Genomic DNA, 19588 nt, shown 5'->3' with positions numbered 1-19588 from the left:
GAGCCTTGGCTGGGCTCTTGTTGAGAAGAGGAGCCACTTGCAAGCAGAGCAGGACACCGGCCGGCTCTAGTGTGTTAACTGTGGTGCAGCCTGGCTGCCAGCCTTGAGAAGGCTTTGCAGGACAAAACAGACAAGGACTGGGGGTAAAAGCGAGTTGCACGTGTTTAATAAGATCATCTCAAGGGGACAGCGAGCTCAGCTCTGCTGCAGAACCCGGTTCCTGTAAATGGCAGCTCTGTGTTGCTTTGCCAGGAGCGCGTCCCGTTGCAGGGCAGGGTGTCCGAGCAGCAGCTCTCTCAGTTCCTGGAAGCTGCAGTCTCACAAGAGGGGAAATGAGCCTGGTTATTGCTCTCTGGGGGTGGTAAGAAGAAACAAGTCTGGCTCTTTGCAGCATCTTTACTTCAGTGCCGCAGCGCTGCGCTCCAGCACCACGTGCTGCCCCGGGCCCTCTGTCCCACTGGTGGGTCCCATCTCCAGAGATTGAGGCTCTGCCATTCCCCTTGGCAAACCTCTTCCTGGCTCTGATCATCCTCACAGTGAAAGAATTTTTTTTCCCACCTGTGTTTAGATAGAATTTCTCATAATTCTGTGCGCGCCCACTGCTGCTTGTCCTGCAACCCCCCGAACCCATCACCTCCTGGCAGAAGGCTGGCGGGGGTACTGGGTGCATTTTCCCACTTGTAAATCCCAGGCTGCTCCCCATCCCCTCCTCCTCACTCGTGTCCCTGGTTCCAGGAGGTGTTGCTCCATCACCCCGCAGGTGCTGGGGTGAAGCAGATCAGACCACAGCTCCCCACATCCCTCTCTATGCCCTTTTTGAAGGCATTTGCTTCCTTCGGTTCCTCAAGAACCTCTCCACAAGGGCATCCTGCTTGGTCCCATGGACTCGTGTTTGCCCAGCTGAAGTGTTCCCTAGCCTGAGGCTCCCCCACTGCTGCCTCGTCTGCTCCTTGGCTACCACAATGTCTCAGCTGCTCCCCGGAGCCTAAAAACGATGCAGGGGTTGCTCTCTCTTTTGGTCTTTTCCTGTTGTGTCGTATCACACGGTTGGATCTTTCTAAGCACATAGAGTTTCCTGCTCAAAGGAAACGTTGCAATAGCTCGCTGTGCTTCAATCAAGTTGCTTTTTCACTCTGATGCGAAGCTGGTAAATAAGGAACCGCTGCCTGGAAGGAACAACCTCAGATACCAGCACCAGCCGTCACCTTGGAGCAAACACCACTCCCAGCAGGTTCTAAGGAGAAACTGTGCAGGTGTCTGCTCTCAGTGACCCACCTGCAGATCCCTCAACGCGGCGGCTGCTCCCCTTGTCCCAGTCAGGGCTCAGCCACCCTTTGCTGCCCCAGCCGAGTCCCTCCTTGTGAGGATGACAACAACCGGCATGGAAGTGAAGCCACCACTGGGCTTTGGCCACCAAGCAGAGAGCGAGCAGACTCTCCCCATCACGCAGCTCATACAGGCTCTGCTGTGTCTCTCTCCTGCCTTTCCCTGGCACCTGCTGCCACATCACGTGGCTGGACTCGATGATCCAGTGGGTCCTTTCCAACCTAGTGACTCTTATGATTCTGTGATCACCCGCAGAACCACCTCGCTCTTGTTTTGTCAGCTCAGCACTAAAGCAGCCGTGGGTGGGATCCTCCTAATCCCGTGGGCAACGGCCTGTTGGTGCCTGGAACTGCTCTTTTCAAGCTTTTCGGTGTGGAGCACCGGGAACACTTTGGTTTCAAGCCAGCAGCGCTGTTCGAGCGGCAGGGCACGCCAAGCCGCGAGGGCCTGGCAGAGGCACCACCCGTGGTCAGACAGGGCCTCCTGCCCGCGCGGTCATTCCAGCAGAAGCAGCTACTGCACATCCCTTCGATTCAACCGACTAAAAACATGCTCCCGTGACGCTGCATCTCCAGCGATGCTCCCGAAGCCCTGTGGGAAGATGCTGCTTCCCAAGGGAAGAGCCCCTTCGGCTGACAGCTCAGAGGCACCGCGGCACCAGAACCCCAAGAGCCAACCCCAGGGGTTTCCTGCAGCAAAGGGGCTTCTCTCTGAAGAGGCTGGTTAGCCTGCACTCAGCGTTGAGCCATCTGCTTTCAACCCCCAGCGAGGCTCCACTCTGCCACCCTGAAAACGGAGACAGCTCGCATTTCAAGAGAACTTTATTTAAAATCAGAGATTACACACGCTTCCCCACCCCCCCCGACCCCCCGCGTACAGAATACACGAGCATCCAAGAACAAGGAATGTGTTACCTTGTACGGCTCGGTTCTGGGTCATGCTCGCAGCCGCGCCGCGCCGCGTTACACCAGTCCCAATGGCTTCATATGGAAACACGACAACTCATACAAAAGATTTGCTCCTTCACAGCTAACAGGCATTTAATTAATCTCTACAGAAACCTTTTTTTCTTTGAATGTAACCAGATTTTAAATTTGCTTTCTGCTTAAAAAAAAAAAAGAAATCTTCCTGTATCCACTGCATCCAACAGCAGAGCCCTTTCCGATCGCCCTGTTTACAACACAGACAGCAAGAGGCCAACGCAAAACCCCGGCCACCGGCAGTAAAACACCATCGACAGCAACATTTTCCACAGAAATCTCAGTTACAGGCGTCTCTGGCTGCAAGGAGGGCGCTTTTCCTTTTTTCTTCAGCATCGCTAGGAAGAAACTGTCATCATCCATAGGGAAGCAGTTAGGTACTGGATCCATCGTTAGAGGAAATCGAGTTGAAAGCAGGGTTTACCTTAAATAGGATTAAATACACATTGCGAGACACACCACACGCTGCAGAGGCTGCACGTAAAAGCAGAACTGGGGGCAGGAGGGGCAGGGCCCCTGTACCTGCCCGGAACATTCAGAGTTTAGAACCATCACCGCTTGTGGGAAGCCGTCCAAGGATTATTTACAGCAGAGTCGGGGCCCGCGGCCAGGAGCGACTCCGGAGGGCAGCACCTCCGCCCCGTGCGCTCAGCAGCCCGTGAAGCTTCAGCATCGGGCTGTGGCTGCTCAGTCGTGCCGCCTGCTAATTAATTAACGCCCACTAACTCTATACAAACAAGCATTCCGTACTGATTAGGAGAAGAGGTATAGGAAGAGGTTTTCCGCCGCGAGAAGCGTTTTGAGCGCTAGTGCACTGCCACATGCTGCGGGAAGGCTGCTCTACGCGTACAGAGAGGAGGACGCACCTGGGTGAACTACGGAGCGCTGCGCAACCCGACCGCTTCCTTATGAACATGCTTCACATCCCTACTCCGGCTACTATGGAAATCCTGGCTTCCAGATTAAATAAAACCATTTCCAGCTACAGAGAGACTCCGGTGGGCCCACAGCTCGGTGCTTAGAGCGCTGTCCATTCCCAAGTGTCGACACGGGGGCGTGCCTCACCGAATAAGCAGGTCCACGATTGTAGATCAACAGTATAACTTTATTGCTTTGTACATGTGGTGCTGTTCAAGGCACTGTGGCACGGGCTAGAAAACTCGGAATGACTCGTGAGGGGACCTGGAATGCGAGGCAGCCACTGCGAGGGCCTGGGGCTGGCTGGGACGGGGGACGGGGCCGTGCCCGGCCACCAGCCCCTCACATGCCCATCCTGATGCTCTGGATGATCTGGAAGATGGCTGCAAGAGAGCGGAGGAGAGGTGTGCTCGCCGGGCTGGCTGGCAGGAACAACAGGGCCACAGCTGAGCCCCGGAGGGAGACGGTGGAGGCTGCAGCCGGGCTCCCCTTCCTGGGAACCCCAGGGGTCACAGCACAGGGAAACAGTAGGAGCTGCAGCCGGGCTCCTTCCCGGGACGCCGTGGGCTGCAGCCGGGCTCCCTATTCGGGATCCTCATGGCTGCAGCCAGGCTCCTTCCCGGGACCCCCGAGGCCTTGGGGAGGCGGTAAGGGCTGCAGCCGGGCCCCCCCTTCAGAACCCTCAGGAGCAACAGCCGGGCTCCCCCAGCAGGCCCCAGGGAAGCGGTAGGGCCCGAAGCCGGTCTCCCCCAACCCAGAGATTCCCCCGCGGAGGCGACGGGGCCGCCGCCGGGCTCCCCCGGTCCCTCCCCTCCCGCTCCCCGCGGCGCCCTCCCGCCCCACTCACCTGATCCACACACCACGAAGATGAACAGCGCCAGCAGCCAGGGCCCGACCGATGCCTTCTCCTCCGGGGCCGTCCTCTGCGGGCACAGCACCGCCGTCAGCACGGCCCCGTTCCCCGCCGCCCCGCCCCGTTCCCTCTCCTCTCTCCCCCCCCTCCACCCCCGGGCACGCACCGAGGTCTTGGCGACGTTCCCTCGCTGCGTGATGTTCTTGCTGTGCTTCTCGTTGGCCATGCGGATGCGCTGCTTGGCCACCATGGTGCGGCCGGGCCGCCGCCGCCGCTCCGCTCGCTGCCAGCGTCAGCACCGCGCCGCCCCGCCCACCGGAAGTACCGGAGGCGCCTCGCGCGGGGGAGGGGGCGTGGCCAGAGCCGCGCAACCAATCAGAGCGCCCGCCTCCGGCGTCGGCCCCGCCCACCGGAAGCGCGCCGCGCGCAGTTGGGGGCGTGGTCCGCCCCGCGAGGGGGCGTGGCCAGAGCATCGCGACCAATCAGAGCGCGCGCCGCCAGCGCTTCCGGGGACACCGCCCCCGCCTCCCTCCTCCCGCGCCGCGCGACGTGGACGGCTCTGCGGCGGCCGCGCGCCGCTCCCCCGGAAGCGGAAGTCGGACCCCGCCGAGCCAAGATGGCGCCCCCCGTGCCGCTGCTCGCAGGTGCGTGCGGGCCGGGCGGCGGGGAGTGGCCCCGGGCCCCTGTCTCTGCCCCTGCCCCTCCAGGCCCCTTCAGGCCCCTCCAGGCCCGGCCCTGGGTCCCGGTGCCCTCTGCTCCGCCCGCCGGCCCGCGGCCCTGTTCCGCTCGGGGGCCGGTCGGCGCCTCGCCGGGCCGGGTCCTCGCTCTGCTCCGCTCCCGGGGCCGAGCCGAGCCGAACCAGGCCCCCGCTCCTCTCCCGGAGCCCCCAGGTCCGGCGGGAGGTGTCCCTGCCCGTAGCGGGGCTGGAACGGGGTGGACTTTGAGGTCCCTTCTGACCCAAACTGCTCCCCGATCCAGCCTGAGGCACGGGCGGGTCCGTCGCTTGGGATGTCGGCTCCTTGGCCTCGTTCCTTCCTGCCCGAGTAGCCGGCGGCAGCCCCTGACGCCCTGCTCCGTGCCGCCTCTGGCCATAAGTTTGAGGGCTGCACTGTGCTGCTTCTCCTGCTGGGATGTATTCTCCAGAGATGTGTCGAGGAGATGGCTTGGCCTGGCCGTGCTGGAGGAGCCGGGGGGCAAGTAGGAGAGACCCGTGCCCAGCTGTGGGGCTGCTGGCGTCAGTGAGGCAGCTTGCTGGGCACAGGGACCCTCCCCGCGGGGCCGTGCAGGCTGCAAAGGCTTGCAGGGATTCATGGTGATGTCTTTGCAGCATCTGTTTTTCATAGCCCTTCTTCCTGCTTTGCAGTTCTCTGTGACATTAAGGATAAGAATTTCTCCATTCTTTTGTTTCTGATCTTTAAACTTCAGCATATTTGACCCCTTAGGGGTATCAGGGGCTGCATGTGGCCGGGGTTGGGCTGGACTGCCTGTCTGTAGTCTTGTTAATCTGGATCTTGATTTTTTTTTTGTGGGAGATGGGAAAAACAGGCTCCCGGCAGAGCAAGAAGTTCGTGGATGTCATTGAAAGTGTTCAGGCCCGTCCCTGGTGACGGGCGGGGCTGCAGGGCAGGGAGAGGTCTGACCTCTACCCAACCAGGATTTCCTCCCCCCGATAAACCGTTGTTTAACGTGTTTGCTTTTCTGGGGAGGGACTGCTCCCAAAGACTTCAGTGATAGGTTTAGGGGCAATGGGTATAAACTGGAGAGGGGCAGACTGAGACTAGACATAAAGAAGAATTTTTTCACGGTGAGGGTGGTGAGGGATTGAAACAGGTTGCCCAGGGAAGTTGTGGCTGCCCCATCCCTGGAGGTGTTCAAGACCAGTGGGTGTCTCTGCCCATGACAGGGGGGTTGGAACTAGATGGGCTTTAAAGTCCCTTCCAGCCCAAATTGTTCTATGATTTGGAAGCGCTGTAGGCGAGTGGAAGTTTGGCTACCAGCAGCTGAATGAGCTGCTCTAGAGAGGAGCGCGGGGGTTGTCTGGTGGCAGGTGTCGCTGTTGGTCCGTGCCCTGGCTGAGCAGGAGTGAGTGCTGCTGTTCTGCTGCTGGCCACCCCCTGCGCCACTGGCCCTGACGCTTCCTGGAAGCAATAGCAGCTGTAGAACTGCAGCCTGAGTCAGTACAGGTCGTCTTGAGTCACATTTGTCACCTTTGTTGGCATCTCTGGTTTCCCACTGCATGTGCAATTACCTGCTTTGTGGTTTAGCTCTGACCTCTAATGTGCTTGTGACAACTGCCTGAACAAAAACTTATTTTATTCCCTGTACAACAACTCCTGCTGAGTGAATTTGCACGTATCTGTCTGTATTTCTTATTAGTTTTCTAGTGCTGTGAGCATGGCAACGTCTCTGAAGAAAACGGAATTGGAAAGACCTCCTATGTTTATGTTCCTTTTATGTCTTTTGTTTTCCAAGCTGAACTTCACTGTTCGCACTAACAACAGGGAAAATCCTGTCACATGGCAGCAAAACAAAATCAGTCCAGTGCCATTTCTCTTTAGCAAATGCTCTTCCTGTATTTAGGTAGCTGATCCTCGCTTTCAGGAGTATCTGGCAGCCCTTTCCAGCTCCTTTGTGCAGGAATCCTGGGCAGCTCCTGTGATAGTGGAAGCTTTCAGCTTCAGCAGCTCATGAAGTGCCAGCTGCAGCCGGGCTGGGAGCCGAGGGCTGTTGGCCACCCTGGGAAACGTTGTCCTGCTGTCCTTTCTTACGCTGACGAGGCTCTTTTGTCGCTGAGGTCGTCCTGTGGGATGAGGCCGGGCTCTTGTTTTCTGGTGTCCACTGAGGTGCTCACGGGGCTTGAACTGAAACCTGGAGAACTGTAATTAAACATAAGGAGAATGGTTTTACTGCGAGGCAGCACGGGTGCAGGCTGCCCTGAGTCTCCATCCTGGGAGACACCTCCTGGTGTTGCTGGCCCTGCTGGATCAGAGCAGGGGTGGAGGCTCTGGGGCTGCCCCCTCCTCGGCCTCTCTGCTGTGTGCCTGCCTGGGGTCCATCCTGCTCTGATTGGAGCCTGTGAGATGCTGGGTTTCCCTTACAATCCTCCCTTTACTTTAAAGGAGGAAAGTGCTTGCAGGTCCTAAGGTTCGCAAATCAGATAAAGCTTTTGCTTTGGTCAATTTTCTGACTGTGAAATGAGTGGTTGTTTGTTTACTGTTGCAGTGAGAGGATCTGAAGGGCTTTACATGGTGAATGGGCCACCGAGTTTCACAGAGAGCGCAGCATTTCAGAGGTACTGTCATTATCACCAGTCTTTCACGCAGAAGAAATGATTTTCTGAAATGTAAACGTGGATTCTAGAATTGAAAAATGCATAAATAGAAGTGTAACAGACCTTAACTGTCAGTAGTTCAGAAAATGGATGGATTTCCAGGCTTTAAACTTGGCTGAGTCCTCATTACCCTGGGTAACAATCCCTGAAGAACTGCAGAGGACTTAGGAAGAGCTGCTCGGGAGCACAGTGGGAAAACTGCTGTGCTGCTTTTTCTTCTTGTTAGGAAAACTGTACCTTGTGCCCTGTGTTTGAATACTAATGTGCCTTTCTTATTTCCGTAGGGACTCTGGGAAGAATTGCAAAGCTGTTGCTTTTAGCAAAGACGGTTCCCTCTTTGCCTGGTGCACTGGAGAAAAGTTGGTACATTTTATGACAGTAATCACTTAGGTTACATTAAATAAATGGGATCGATTATGCCCCTTTTACTCCTGCCTGCGTGAAAGCAGTTGCTATTAACAGAAGTGTTTGCCTGCATGTTTTAATTGCAGTCTATTTATGCATTATTCACAGGAGTGGCTTTGTTTCCTGAAATCGGAAAACATATTTACTGTTTTTCTCATATTTGTAATGCACCCATTCCTGTATGATAGTGCCTGGTTTTCTGGAATTAATGTTCTAGTGACATTCACAGAAAATTAAAGTAAAGAAACCACCGAGTTTCTTGTTTTATAGACTGGTTGTGTTATAGAGTTCGCTCCAGATCATCCCTCACATAAGAGAGCGCATCTGCTGCTGTGAGGAGCTGACCAGGCTTCTTCTGGAGTGTTGGTGTCCTTAGCAACAGTAGCAAAAATCTGCGAAAGTGTTTAGTTACACATTTAAACATTTATTTAAAGGAGGTAACGTAAATGTAGGATTCGTTCCTTTCACTATTGTTTTTGGTTCTCTGAAGTATCCAGGCTCATAATTTTTCATTCAAAACTTTATTTTTGTTAACTGGCAAGGTCCATTTCCCGAAAATGTTTGTGGGTAAAAATGTTTTTCACACCACCAGGTTGTGTATCCAGATACCTGCACATCAAATGAGAATATTCCAAATGGCAAATCTCTCCAGTCCTTCCGCTCCTGGTGGTTGTGGGGCTGTGCATCCGCCTTCATTTTTGAGGGGGAACAGTTAGTGAGAAGGCGAGGAACCACTCCTAATGCGGCTTCTGAGAACAGCAGTGGCCTGGATGCCTGCTGGTGTGATCTTTTTTGTTTCTTTGGATTCTGATGTGGCAGATCTTTGCAATATGGGCTTCAGAGGTGCTGTTTGACCTTGTTTGTTCAGCCATCTGACCCTTGCTTTTCATTGTTCCTGTCCCCCTGCATCTCTCAACCTCCCAAATCTTAACTGTTGTGTGTTTAAAGATAAAGACCTTTAAAAATATGGGGGAGAAGTGTGTGTTTTGATTAAGTTAGAATCATCCTCTTGGCATTGCTCAGCTTTAGCACTGTCCAAGTGTGGATGGACTCTACAGGTACGGTATCTCTTGTCGCTGGTTCAGAGTTCAAATGTTGCAGATAGAAATGCGTGACATGTTTTGATCAGTGCATGTCTAGTTTGAAAATGCGTTCTTCCAAAAATATAGTAAAAGCAGGAGTGGAACAAAACTGTTTTAATTCTGTTATGTTGGCCAGATTTGGAACAGATCTAGAAGAGTCAAATACGTGAAAAAATTATCTTAATCATTAATTAACTATTCTAAGCATGTTTTGTTGAAATAGCATCTTTTTATTCCAGAGTAAATATTGTTAATGTCACCAGTGCTGAGTTACTGTGTTCCTTTGACCTTCCAAAGGCAGTTTGCCTTGAATTCTCGCCAAAGAATAATATTCTGGCAACGTGGCAAGCCTATACCAGTGAGTATTTCACCAGCTGTAAAAGTGCACGGGGTAACTGCCTGTTTAATCTGGTTTGAAGGCTTTCTGTTACCTGATTTGTTGTTGTAGCACATTTATTGGCTAATTGAGCAGTGTAGGAGGTGTAGAGAAGATTATTTGGATGATTGGGTACATAGTAGAGGAAGGAGGGATGCCACCTTCCAAAAGCATCTGGCATTGAGCGTTCTTACAAATTCTAAATCAGAGTGCGCTTACTAACAATTGCTCTGTTAGGTAAATCGCACGTTTCTAAAAACTGTAACTGGTTTTAGTGCAAGAGGTTTGAATAAGATGCTGTTCGAGCAGCCTGAATTCATGTGTGGACAACGAAAATAGAAAGCTCTCTCAAAGCAGCTGTTCACTCCACTGGGTGCAGTCACCTTGAGTGTTCTCCCTTGCCCAGAGGGCTTTATTCTTCCTTCTGCCTCCCTGTGGTGTTTGTTCCTCAGTCTCCTCTGAGTTGTGTGTGTAAAATGCTTCCTTAAAAAGAGCTGTGTGCGTGAGAGGTGGCTGGGGACAGGCTGTGCGGTGAGACAAGGGCGCTCAAGTGATGGAACTTTGAGTTGTTAGTAGAAATGAACAGGCTGTAGTGTCCAGAATAGAAGGGTACGGAGAGTTTAAAGCCAGAACCGTCACTTTGTATTGCTTGGTTCTTTCTGCAGATGGAAAGACCTTTGTTAATACGTAAAGCAATCCTCAGGGTTTAGTCCCTCAGGCTGGGTGGGAGGCTGCTGCTTAGAAGTTCATGTGCATTTAGTTGCTCGTAGAATTAAGAGATGGAATGTTGTCATGGAGAAGCATATTTAATCCCCAGAGACCACTAATGTAATCCATGTTTTTCTTGCAGCGGCTAAAGACGGCACAGCGGGGGTGCCCAACCTGCTGCTCCATGACGTGAAAACAGGGAAGTGTTTAAAATCTTTCATCCAGAAAAAGATGCAGAACTGGTAAATAACTTTTCCCAGATAGTAAAGTTTTTGCAAACAAATGTCGTTTCCAAAATCCAGTCCAGGTAAATAGAGCTCTTAGCATGGTGTTGGCTTTCCAAACACTGCCTGCTATGAGCTGCAACCAAAGTCTGTGCTTGTGTTTGTGTATGTAGTTAAATTGTTCATTTCTTAGTATGAATTCAGTATTGTTTTGCACCGCAGAGAAAGCTGGGGAGGCAATAACTAAGTCTATTTTATATTTTTTACTCTGCAGATGTCGTTTGTCCATTTAAAATGTGTGTTCTGTTTGAACTTGCTTGACTTGAAAAATGGAGTTAAAAAGCCCTGGAAGGCTAAAAATGGGCATCATTCAGTGTTTTTAACATTTTTCCTTAAATGTAGGTGTCCTTGCTGGGCAGACGATGAAAGCATTTGTGCCAGGAATGTGAACAATGAATTGCATTTCTTTGAAAGCAACAACTTCAGTAAGCAAGTATTTCTATAAGTGGCTTCATTGCATTCTGTATGGGCAGCAGCTTTTGGCTGTGTGGGAGTCACTGTCAATCTTTATACTCATTTCTTTGAATCATTGAGTCATAGAGTGGTTTGGGCTGGGAGGGACCTTAAAGTTCATGCATTTCCAACCCCTCTGCCGTGGGGTTGAAAAAAGGAAAGGGTAAGAAAAAAAGCAGAAAAAGAAAAATGAATTAGAACAAAAATTTAAAGGAATATAAGAAAACCACTGGGGGCAGAACAGTGGTGTGTGGGTGTGGTTTTTTGATTTGTGGGTGGTTGTTTTAAAGCAGCTACAAGAATTATTCGTGGAGCTAAGAAATACAGCCTGCGAGAGATGCCGTATCTTGAGAATTAGCCCTCCTGATATTAATGAAGCTACACTAGGGTGGCACGGAATGTCTGTTCCAGCACAAGGTCTGCTGCTCAGCGCAGACTTCCTTCCTGGAATGCGGTTGTGGGTGGCTGCCATTCATTTGCTCTTTAAAGATGCATTTACCATAAGTAGTTTGTGTAAAGGAGTAATGTTCAGCACAGAACAGGCCTTTGTGAACACCTCGTAGCAGGAAGAACAGTCCAATAAAGCTGCAAAAGGAGAATCCTATAATAGTGTCTGTTATCTGGACATGACTGATTCTGCTTCCTCTGAAGTCAGTGCAGACAAGATGAAGAACACCGTGCCTTGCTTCGAACAAGCTGTGTTGACATGGGGTTCAGAAGCTTCACAAAATCACAAAATGGTTTTGTTTGGAAAAGACCTTTAAAATCATCGAGTCCAACCATCGATTCAGCCCTGCTAAGTCTGCCATTAGACCATATCCCCAAGTCTGACATCTACTCATCTTTTAAATACCTCCAGGGATGGTGACTCAACCACCTCCCTGGGCAGCTTCTGCCAGTGCTTGACAAGCCTTTCAGTAAAGAAATTTCTCCTAACATCCAACCTAAATCTTCCCTGGAACGTCCTGAGGCTATTTCTCCTGGTGCTGTCACTGGCTACCAGGGAGAAGAGACCAACCTCAGCCTCACTAAAACCTCTTTTCAGATTGTTGTAGAGGGCGATAAGGTCTCCCCTCAGTCTCCTTTTCTCCAGACTAAACAACCCCAGCTCCCTGAGCCTCTCCTCATAAGGCTTGTGCTCTAAACTCTTCCCCAGCTTTGTTCCCCTTCTCTGGACACGCTCCAGCATCTCCATCCTTCTCGTAGTGAGGGGCCCAAAACTGAACACAGGATTCGGGGTGCAGCCTCACCAGCGCTGAGTACAGGGGAAGGAGCATTTCCCTGGTCCTGCTGGCCACTTCCTTGCTGTTTGAACTCCCAAATGCTACGTACTGGGTTTCAGACCTAGGCTCGGTTCAGGTTGGTTTTGTAAATATATATAAAGGTGTAATGGAATGGGAAGGTAAAGGTTGTTTGTTTACTGAAGAAATCCTTTATAGTGTTAGACACTGTTGTTTATTATCCATGATACAGACCCATAAAAGGTAGAGTTAAGTAATCCAGGCTAACATAGTTTGTCACATCCTTTTCCTCTTGTTTTTTTGCAGGTACTATTGCAAATAAACTGCATTTGCAAAAGGTTAATGACTTCGTGTTATCCCCAGGAGTGCAGCCAACCAAGGTACTTCTTAAATTGTTTTCCGATCTTTTTCCTGTTTCCTTCAAAAAAAATCCTGTAATTTTAGTACAAAGCACTAGTCATAAATGGATCCTGTGTTACCAAGAGTATCACCTGCAATGAAATCTCGTGGCTTTATTGTAGGTTGCTGTCTACGTTCCGGGCAGTAAAGGCGCTCCATCGTTCGTTAGACTCTACCAGTATCCCAACTTTGGTGGCCCCCAGTCTGCACTGGCCAATAAAAGTTTCTTTAAAGCTGACAAGGTGACGATGCTGTGGAACAAGAAAGGTATAACAGCTTTGTTATTTAAAATTTTATATTCCACCTGTTCTGGATTTAATTACTGTTTACTGTGTGGGTTTTGTATTTCATTTGCGTGTGTGAATAATTGATGATTTGAGGGCTGGAGCACCTCTGCTATGAGTACCTGAAGGGGCTACAAGAAAGCTGGGGAGGGACTGTTCTCAAAGGCATGGAGTGGTAGGATGAGGGGCAATGGGGATAAACTGGAGAGGGGCAGATTTAGACTAGACATAAGGAGGAATTTCTTCACAATGAGTGTGGGGAGGCCCTGGCCCAGGTTTCCCAGAGCAGGGGTGGCTGCCCCATCCCTGGAGGGGTTCAAGGCCAGGTTGGATGGGGCTTGGAGCCCCTGATCCAGTGGGAGGTGTCCTTGCCCATGGCAGGAGGGTTGGAACTTGATGGGCTTTGAGGTCCCTTCCGAGCCAAACTATTTTATGATTCGATGATTCTGTGGTTCTATGATACTTGATCCTTGCCGTAGATGAAGATCTTTTTTATGGCTGCTAGAGTACGTTCAGCTTCTCCTAATTCAATGATGAATGAATAGACTTGGCTTACACTTTTCATCTGAGGAAGGAAGATATTTGTTCTGTTTGGATTGATATCGGACTCAGGAGAGACTGGTACCAACACTGTTAGGCAGGCAACTAACTTGAATTCATCATCAAACTGGTTTCTCTTTCTTCATGGTAATTTACAACAGATTTTCTATAATTTGCAATAATTGTATTGGAATAACGGGATTTCTGTTCCCTTAGCCACTGCTGTGCTCGTAATAGCAAGTACAGAAGTTGATAAAACCGGTGCTTCATACTATGGAGAGCAAACTCTGCACTACATTGCAACAAATGGAGAGAGCGCGGTCGTACAATTGCGTAAGTAGCTCTTGGGCATCTTCTGATGCTCTGACATCCTAATAGCTTCTAATAATACTAGGTGTTAATCATTAGGTGTAAAACCATTTTTTGTGTGTTCTGATTTCAAATCTGTCTTTTAAAATGCTGTGTGTGAGCACAGTTGAAAGATAACTTAGATTGATATTTCGCTGAACTATGCAATATTTCTTAGGTTAACAAAAACATAAGAGGAACTGGTATCCAGCTGGTATAAAACTCCTGTTTTTGCAGGTTTCCAGTGGGACAGTTTGAGGAGGTCCTGAGAGATCATACTTGAATAACGAGGAAAAAAATAGAGGAATTTTTTTACATGAAAAAGCCATGCTTACTGTAAAATGCTGCTGCTGACCCTGCAGAGGTAATTTGGAGTGGCTGCAGTTACTGTTGCAAACCTTAACTAAAATAATGGGAAGATAAAGTGTTTGTACTTCTCTCACTGGCAGAACTCATTTTCACTGTCAGTAGTTAGATCACAGCATTTCAGCAAATTACAAAGTTAAGAATCGCTGTTGATGTTCTTTTTGATTGCACTGGAAAGATACAACCTCCTAACAATGTCTGCGTATTTTCCTTTTCCTGTAGCAAAAAACGGTCCCATTTATGATGTTGTTTGGAGCCCCAATTCTGTCGAGTTCTGTGCTGTGTATGGGTTTATGCCTGCCAAAGCAACAGTTTTTAATCTGAAATGTGACCCAGTGTTTGATTTTGGAACCGGCCCTCGCAACGCTGCCTACTATAGCCCCCACGGACACATCCTAGTGCTGGCAGGATTTGGAAATCTCAGGGGACAGATGGAAGTCTGGGATGTTAAAAACTACAAACTCATTTCCAAACCAGTAGCCTCAGATTCCACTTACTTCGCTTGGTGTCCTGATGGGGAACATATCGTAACAGCTACCTGTGCTCCCAGGCTGCGAGTCAGTAATGGTTACAAGATCTGGCACTACACTGGCTCGCTGCTGCACAGCTATGAAGTTCCATCAAATGAAGAAATGTGGCAGGTTTGCTGGCAGCCCTTCTTGGATGGAGTGTTCCCAGCAAAAGCAGTAAAATACCAGGCAGTTCCAAGCGAATTGCCCAGCACCGAGCCAAAGCCTGCTCAAGCATACAGACCTCCAGCCTTGAGAAACAAACCTGTAACAAGTTCCAAGCTTGTAAGTAGACACTTTCATACATGCACTAAATGGTTCTGCTTCCTTGCTTTGCCTGTCCTTGAAGCTTGGCCTCAAATTTGTGTATACGCTTAATGAGAGGCATAAGAGTAACCAGACTGATGGCAGGATTGTGGAGTTTCTTGATAATCCTCTGTGATGCTTTGGTTGTTGTTTGCATGAATGTGTGCTGGAAAATGGGAAATTTGGTCCAAATACTTGCCTTTCACGAAGTCATTTGCAGACTTGTTGCCCAGAGCAGGGGTGGCTGCCCCATCCCTGGAGATGTTCAAGGCCAGGTTGGATGGGGCTTTGGGCAACCTGATCCAGTGGGAAGTGTCCCTGCCCATGGCAGTGGGTTGGAACTGGGTGGGCTTTAAGGTCCCTTCCAACCCAAACCGTTCTATGATTCCACAACTCTGACTTTACAACGCTCTCTGCAAAATAAACTGCTCGTTGGGTTTATAGTGAGGCTGGGTACTTGAGTTAAGATAGAAGCCTTCAGTTTGCATGAGCTGACTTATCAGTCTAAACCCAGCTGTCTGGGTAATTGTCTCTCCTCCCAACTATTTTTTTTATTTGCAGGGGGGTAAATTTACGTGCTAGAGAGATTTGGTTGTTTGCAAGTCAGCTGCAGTTCAGGCAGGTTTCAATAGAGTGACCTACTTGTCTAATTAGTTTCTCTTCTGCAGCTTTTCAAAGTAGGATGAGTAGCAACTAATTACATCTAACAATTGCACCCTTGATGTTTATGTCTTCGAGAGCTTTGATTTAGAGCCCTGTGCTTTTGAAGGAAAGACAGCTGCTTGGATTGTAGGAATCTGTTACTCATATTGATGTCGCAAATGATCAGCAAGCAGATGCAGTAAAGAAAAGATGTGTTCAATTAAACACAGTAATTCTGTTATACAGGCAAGAAACCTTGCTGTATGCATTGAAGCAATCCAGCTCCTCAACTAGGAGTTATCTTAAGACTAAAGACTCAACAACCTCTACTTTTCATCTCTCATCTAAAACCCTCTCCCTCCCAGCAACCCATTTTTCCTCTCTTTTCACTAGGCATTTGAGTTAAAAAGTGTCCACAAAAGTGAAATGCCAAGCTTCAGTGATTTTATGGTGGTTTGGTCCTCTTTGATTTTATTCTCCCCCTCTCAAGACAGAAAACATGATGATGTTATTTTTATCAGAAATCCATGGAATCTTTAGGACATACAGGATAGTCCCATCCAAACCTGAGAATGAATGAGTTTGAAACCCCTTTCCAGCATCTTCCACTACTCGGAAGAGGAAGGGCACATCCTTTTTTCCCCCCTTTATTTCTTTGGTTTTCCTTTTTCTTCCTTTATTGATAATCTTTGTGAATGGTGTTGTCTTAAAGCAGGCTTGGGGTTCACTGTTTTTTTTATACCACACACTTGCCAAAATGGAATACAGATTTTGTAACTGCTAATGTTACGTCTCCCGCAGCATGAGGACGAGCCGCCTCAGAACATGAGGCCACAGTCGGGAAGCAGCGATAAGCCACTGTCTAAAACAGCTCTCAAAAATCAAAGGAAACATGAAGCGAAGAAAGCTGCTAAACAGGTACTGCAGAGGTTGTTCTTTCAAGGATTATCTTAATTAATTCTCACAGATGGCACTGATCAAGTCTCGGAGCAGTGGCCGTTAGCAGTTGCGTGTGCTGAGTTGCGGGGAGGGTGTCAGTTTTTAAACTGTTAAAGCAGATACAGAAGGGTGACTTAGAAGTAACAGCATTGGTTAGTTGCTGGGGATACTAGCTGGAATCAAGTGTTAAGACTGAGTAACTGTGCCCTTTCACCTTCAGACAGCCTGCACAGCTGGTTCCAGTCTCAGGTGGGAGGTAGGAAGGGGGTGGCTGCTCCGATGTGACCTCCCAGCGGGTCAAGGCTGAGTGAGGCGTGTTGTCAGGGCAGACGGAAGACAGCTGGCTCTGGGTCACCTCATTGCTTGCAGTTCTTTCCCTAGGTAGAGAAAAATCAGCTTTTGGTATTAGCCTTCCACTTTCTGCTAACTTCTAAAGTAGTCATTTCTTTAAATTAGATGTTTCTTACACTGGTTTTAGTCCTTTCTTTTACTCAGAAACAATGACCCACCCGTCTGCTTTATAAAATATTTATGTATGTTTGTCCTGTCATCTGTGCTGATGTTTCCCTGTGCTGTGTATGGTTGGTGTCTCAAGGAGGCAGAAATTAAACATGTGTTAGTTGTTTTTTTGTGGAAAGCATTTGTATGGGTAATGGAATACATCCAAGCAAGTCACTTCCAGATTTCAGGGAATGCCACCAAACTAGCGGAGGAAGAAATACGAAATGGATTCCTTGAAATTATTAAAGACATTTTTCAGTCCCTTTGTGATTGAATGTATTTTCTAGATAATGTGTTTATTTTATTTGCCTACAGGAGGCCAAAGCTGATGCAAACCAGGAATCTACGCAGTCCTCTGCATCACAGAATGCCCCACGGAACACGGTGCCTGTCATCACATCAGGAGACCCTGAAGTTGACAAGAAGATAAAGAATTTAAGAAAGGTGAGGGGATTTTTTTTCTGATGAACAGTGGATTTTTCCAAGAGGTATTCTGTAAGATCTTCTGTGACTGCAGGGTGACTTGAGCTCAGCAAGGTTGCTGTTACATAGATGGTAATCTCTGGAATTTGTAAACCAGACCCCTTTGCTTTTCCATCTTGTGAAACAGTAGAGGTCCTCGCAGCTGAGGGGCAGCGGTAGGTCTTAAAGGTAGTTGTGCTAAGGAAGCAGCTGTGTGGGATTTTCATTTATTGGATCTTGGCTATGAGAAGGGAACCATGCTCTGTGGTTTTGGGTTCTTCCCTAACTTGTAAATGGTATGAGTGCGAAGTTTACTGCCAAACTTGGAAAGTATTGGATTAAATAATTTCAGAAAGGAAGTTGTTAGGTTCAGGCTACAGAATCTTCCCCTTTCTGCATAACCCATTAGGGCTTTCTTTTCTCTTGGCTGCCTCTTGCTTTTCACAGTCCTCTGTTTTGATTAATACTCCAGGCTTTCTGAGGAAAATGGGTGGTGAAGAGCACTAGTGGTAGCAGAGAAGTAATTTTGGAGCGTGGATCTAGCCTTTCAGTGAGATAACGAATGGTTGTCTGTGCTTCAGAGATTAGGAAGCACTTCTGTTCTTCAGGTTTTGTTCTTGAAAGAAATGTCTTTTATTGGTGGGGAGTTCTGGACTGAGGCTCTAGAGGTGCTGAAATGAAATGTGACTTCTGTATTGATACCAGCCTCCTAGTAAATCAGACGCTTGCAAAGACAGGAACTGCTAAGGCTCTTTTTTTTTGTGTTATTGATTCATTAACATTTTTGTATTAGCGTGGAGTTTGTTTGGGTTTTTTACAGAAACTAAAGGCAATCGAGCAGCTGAAAGAACAAGCAGCTGCTGGCAAACAGCTGGAGAAGAACCAGGTACTATTAAGGTGCATGTGGTTTGTTCAAGTTTCCTTTTATAATAAGCTACATATGTGATAACCTGTGCTTTTTTGTTCTAGTTGGAGAAGATTCAGAAGGAAACTGCCCTCCTTCAGGAACTGGAGGACCTAGAACTGGGTCTTTAAAACTTTATGGAAATCCAACGTGGCGTTAACTCAAAGTTCATGAAAAATCTAGTTTGTATTAAATTGACTATAATAAAATGTTTAAGCAAATGACTGAGGATGAAGAGTCCACAGGTTTGCTGCACACTTGCCTTTTAAAAAGCTTTCCTAAAGATCCATGGACCAGTGAGGCTGTAAACGAGTAAGGAATGTCACACCAGCTGCCGGTCCTGCTGCTGTTTGAACCAGATACGATAGTTCTTAAAGCGCTTTGCGTAAAACCAGAGTTGCTGGTGTGATTAGCTTCTTCTCACTTGGGTGTGAGGAAGGAAGGCTATGGTTTACCCATTTGATAGCTTTATTGTACTTAAAAGATCTTTATGCAAATGATCTTTATGCAATAGCAAGATGAAATTAAAAATAAAGAACACCTAATAACAACCAGCCCTGATGCTCTTCTGTTACAATGGGAGAGTCTTGTACACAGAAAGGCTGTGCCACCACTGTCAGGAAGGGTTGAGGGTGCAGGCTGTGGCCAATGCAGTGCTCCACCCTGGTTGTTATTCCAGTTCTCCTGTTCCCTTCCCTGCTCTCTGTCTGTCCCTGTGGCCATGAAGAGAAGGACTTGGGGGTTCTGGTGGATGAAAAAGCTCAGCAGGAGCTGGTAAGGTGTGCTTGCAGCCCTAAAAGCCAACCATGTCCTGGGCTGCATCCAAAGAAGTAGAACCAGCAGGGTGAGGGAGGGGGTTCTGCCCCTCTGCTCTGCTCTGTGAAGACCCCACCTGGAGCCTTGTGTGCAGTTCTGGAGTCCTCAGCACAGGAAGGACATGGAGCTATTGGAGCAAGCCCAGAGGCAACAAGGTTGACGTGAGGGCTGGAGCACCTCTGCTATGAGGACAGGCTGAGAGAGTTGGGGTTGTTCAGCCTGGAGAGGGCTCCAGAGAGACCTTAGAGCACCTTCTAGTGCTGAAAGGGCCTACTCGGCACTGGTGAGACCGCTTCTCGAATCCTGTGTTCAGTTCTGGGCCCCTCACCACAAGAAGGATGTTGAGGCTTTGGAGCGAGTCCAGAGAAGAGCAACGAAGCTGGTGAAGGGGCTGGAGAACAGGCCTTATGAGGAACGGCTGAGAGAGCTGGGGGTGTTTAGCCTGGAGAAGAGGAGGCTGAGGGGAGACCTCATTGCTCTCTCCAACTCCCTGAAAGGAGGTTGTGGAGAGGAGGGAGCTGGGCTCTTCTCCCAAGTGACAGGGGACAGGACAAGAGGGAATGGCCTCAAGCTCCGCCAGGGGAGGTTTAGGCTGAACATTAGGAAAAAATTTTT

The 19588-nt window shown here is 49.0% G+C and overlaps 3 protein-coding genes across 3 annotated transcripts in view; 2 read left to right on the top strand and 1 right to left on the bottom strand.

Moving 5' to 3' along the window:
• SELENOT (selenoprotein T) overlaps positions 1-19588 on the top strand; it is a 200760-nt gene that overhangs the window by 171374 nt on the left and 9798 nt on the right. The gene's annotated exons all lie outside the window — the stretch shown is intronic.
• SERP1 (stress associated endoplasmic reticulum protein 1) lies at positions 2644-4394 on the bottom strand. The gene is made up of 3 exons (XM_069865303.1): positions 4244-4394; positions 4072-4147; positions 2644-3607 (listed from the first exon to the last, which is right to left on the bottom strand). Exons 1-3 carry the CDS (start codon positions 4325-4327, stop codon positions 3567-3569), a joined length of 201 nt encoding a protein of 66 aa, XP_069721404.1. The 5' UTR covers positions 4328-4394; the 3' UTR covers positions 2644-3566.
• EIF2A (eukaryotic translation initiation factor 2A) lies at positions 4620-18711 on the top strand. The gene is made up of 14 exons (XM_069865234.1): positions 4620-4721; positions 7300-7369; positions 7693-7767; positions 9135-9253; positions 10122-10221; positions 10606-10688; positions 12264-12337; positions 12479-12623; positions 13397-13513; positions 14117-14688; positions 16153-16269; positions 17107-17235; positions 18074-18139; positions 18223-18711. Exons 1-14 carry the CDS (start codon positions 4694-4696, stop codon positions 18286-18288), a joined length of 1761 nt encoding a protein of 586 aa, XP_069721335.1. The 5' UTR covers positions 4620-4693; the 3' UTR covers positions 18289-18711.

Source organism: Phaenicophaeus curvirostris, chromosome 10 (genome assembly GCF_032191515.1).
Source record: "Phaenicophaeus curvirostris isolate KB17595 chromosome 10, BPBGC_Pcur_1.0, whole genome shotgun sequence".
NCBI lineage: Eukaryota > Metazoa > Chordata > Aves > Cuculiformes > Cuculidae > Phaenicophaeus > Phaenicophaeus curvirostris.
The sequence above is the reverse complement of the archived record's forward strand: the minus strand, read 5'-3'. Positions and strand labels throughout refer to the sequence as shown.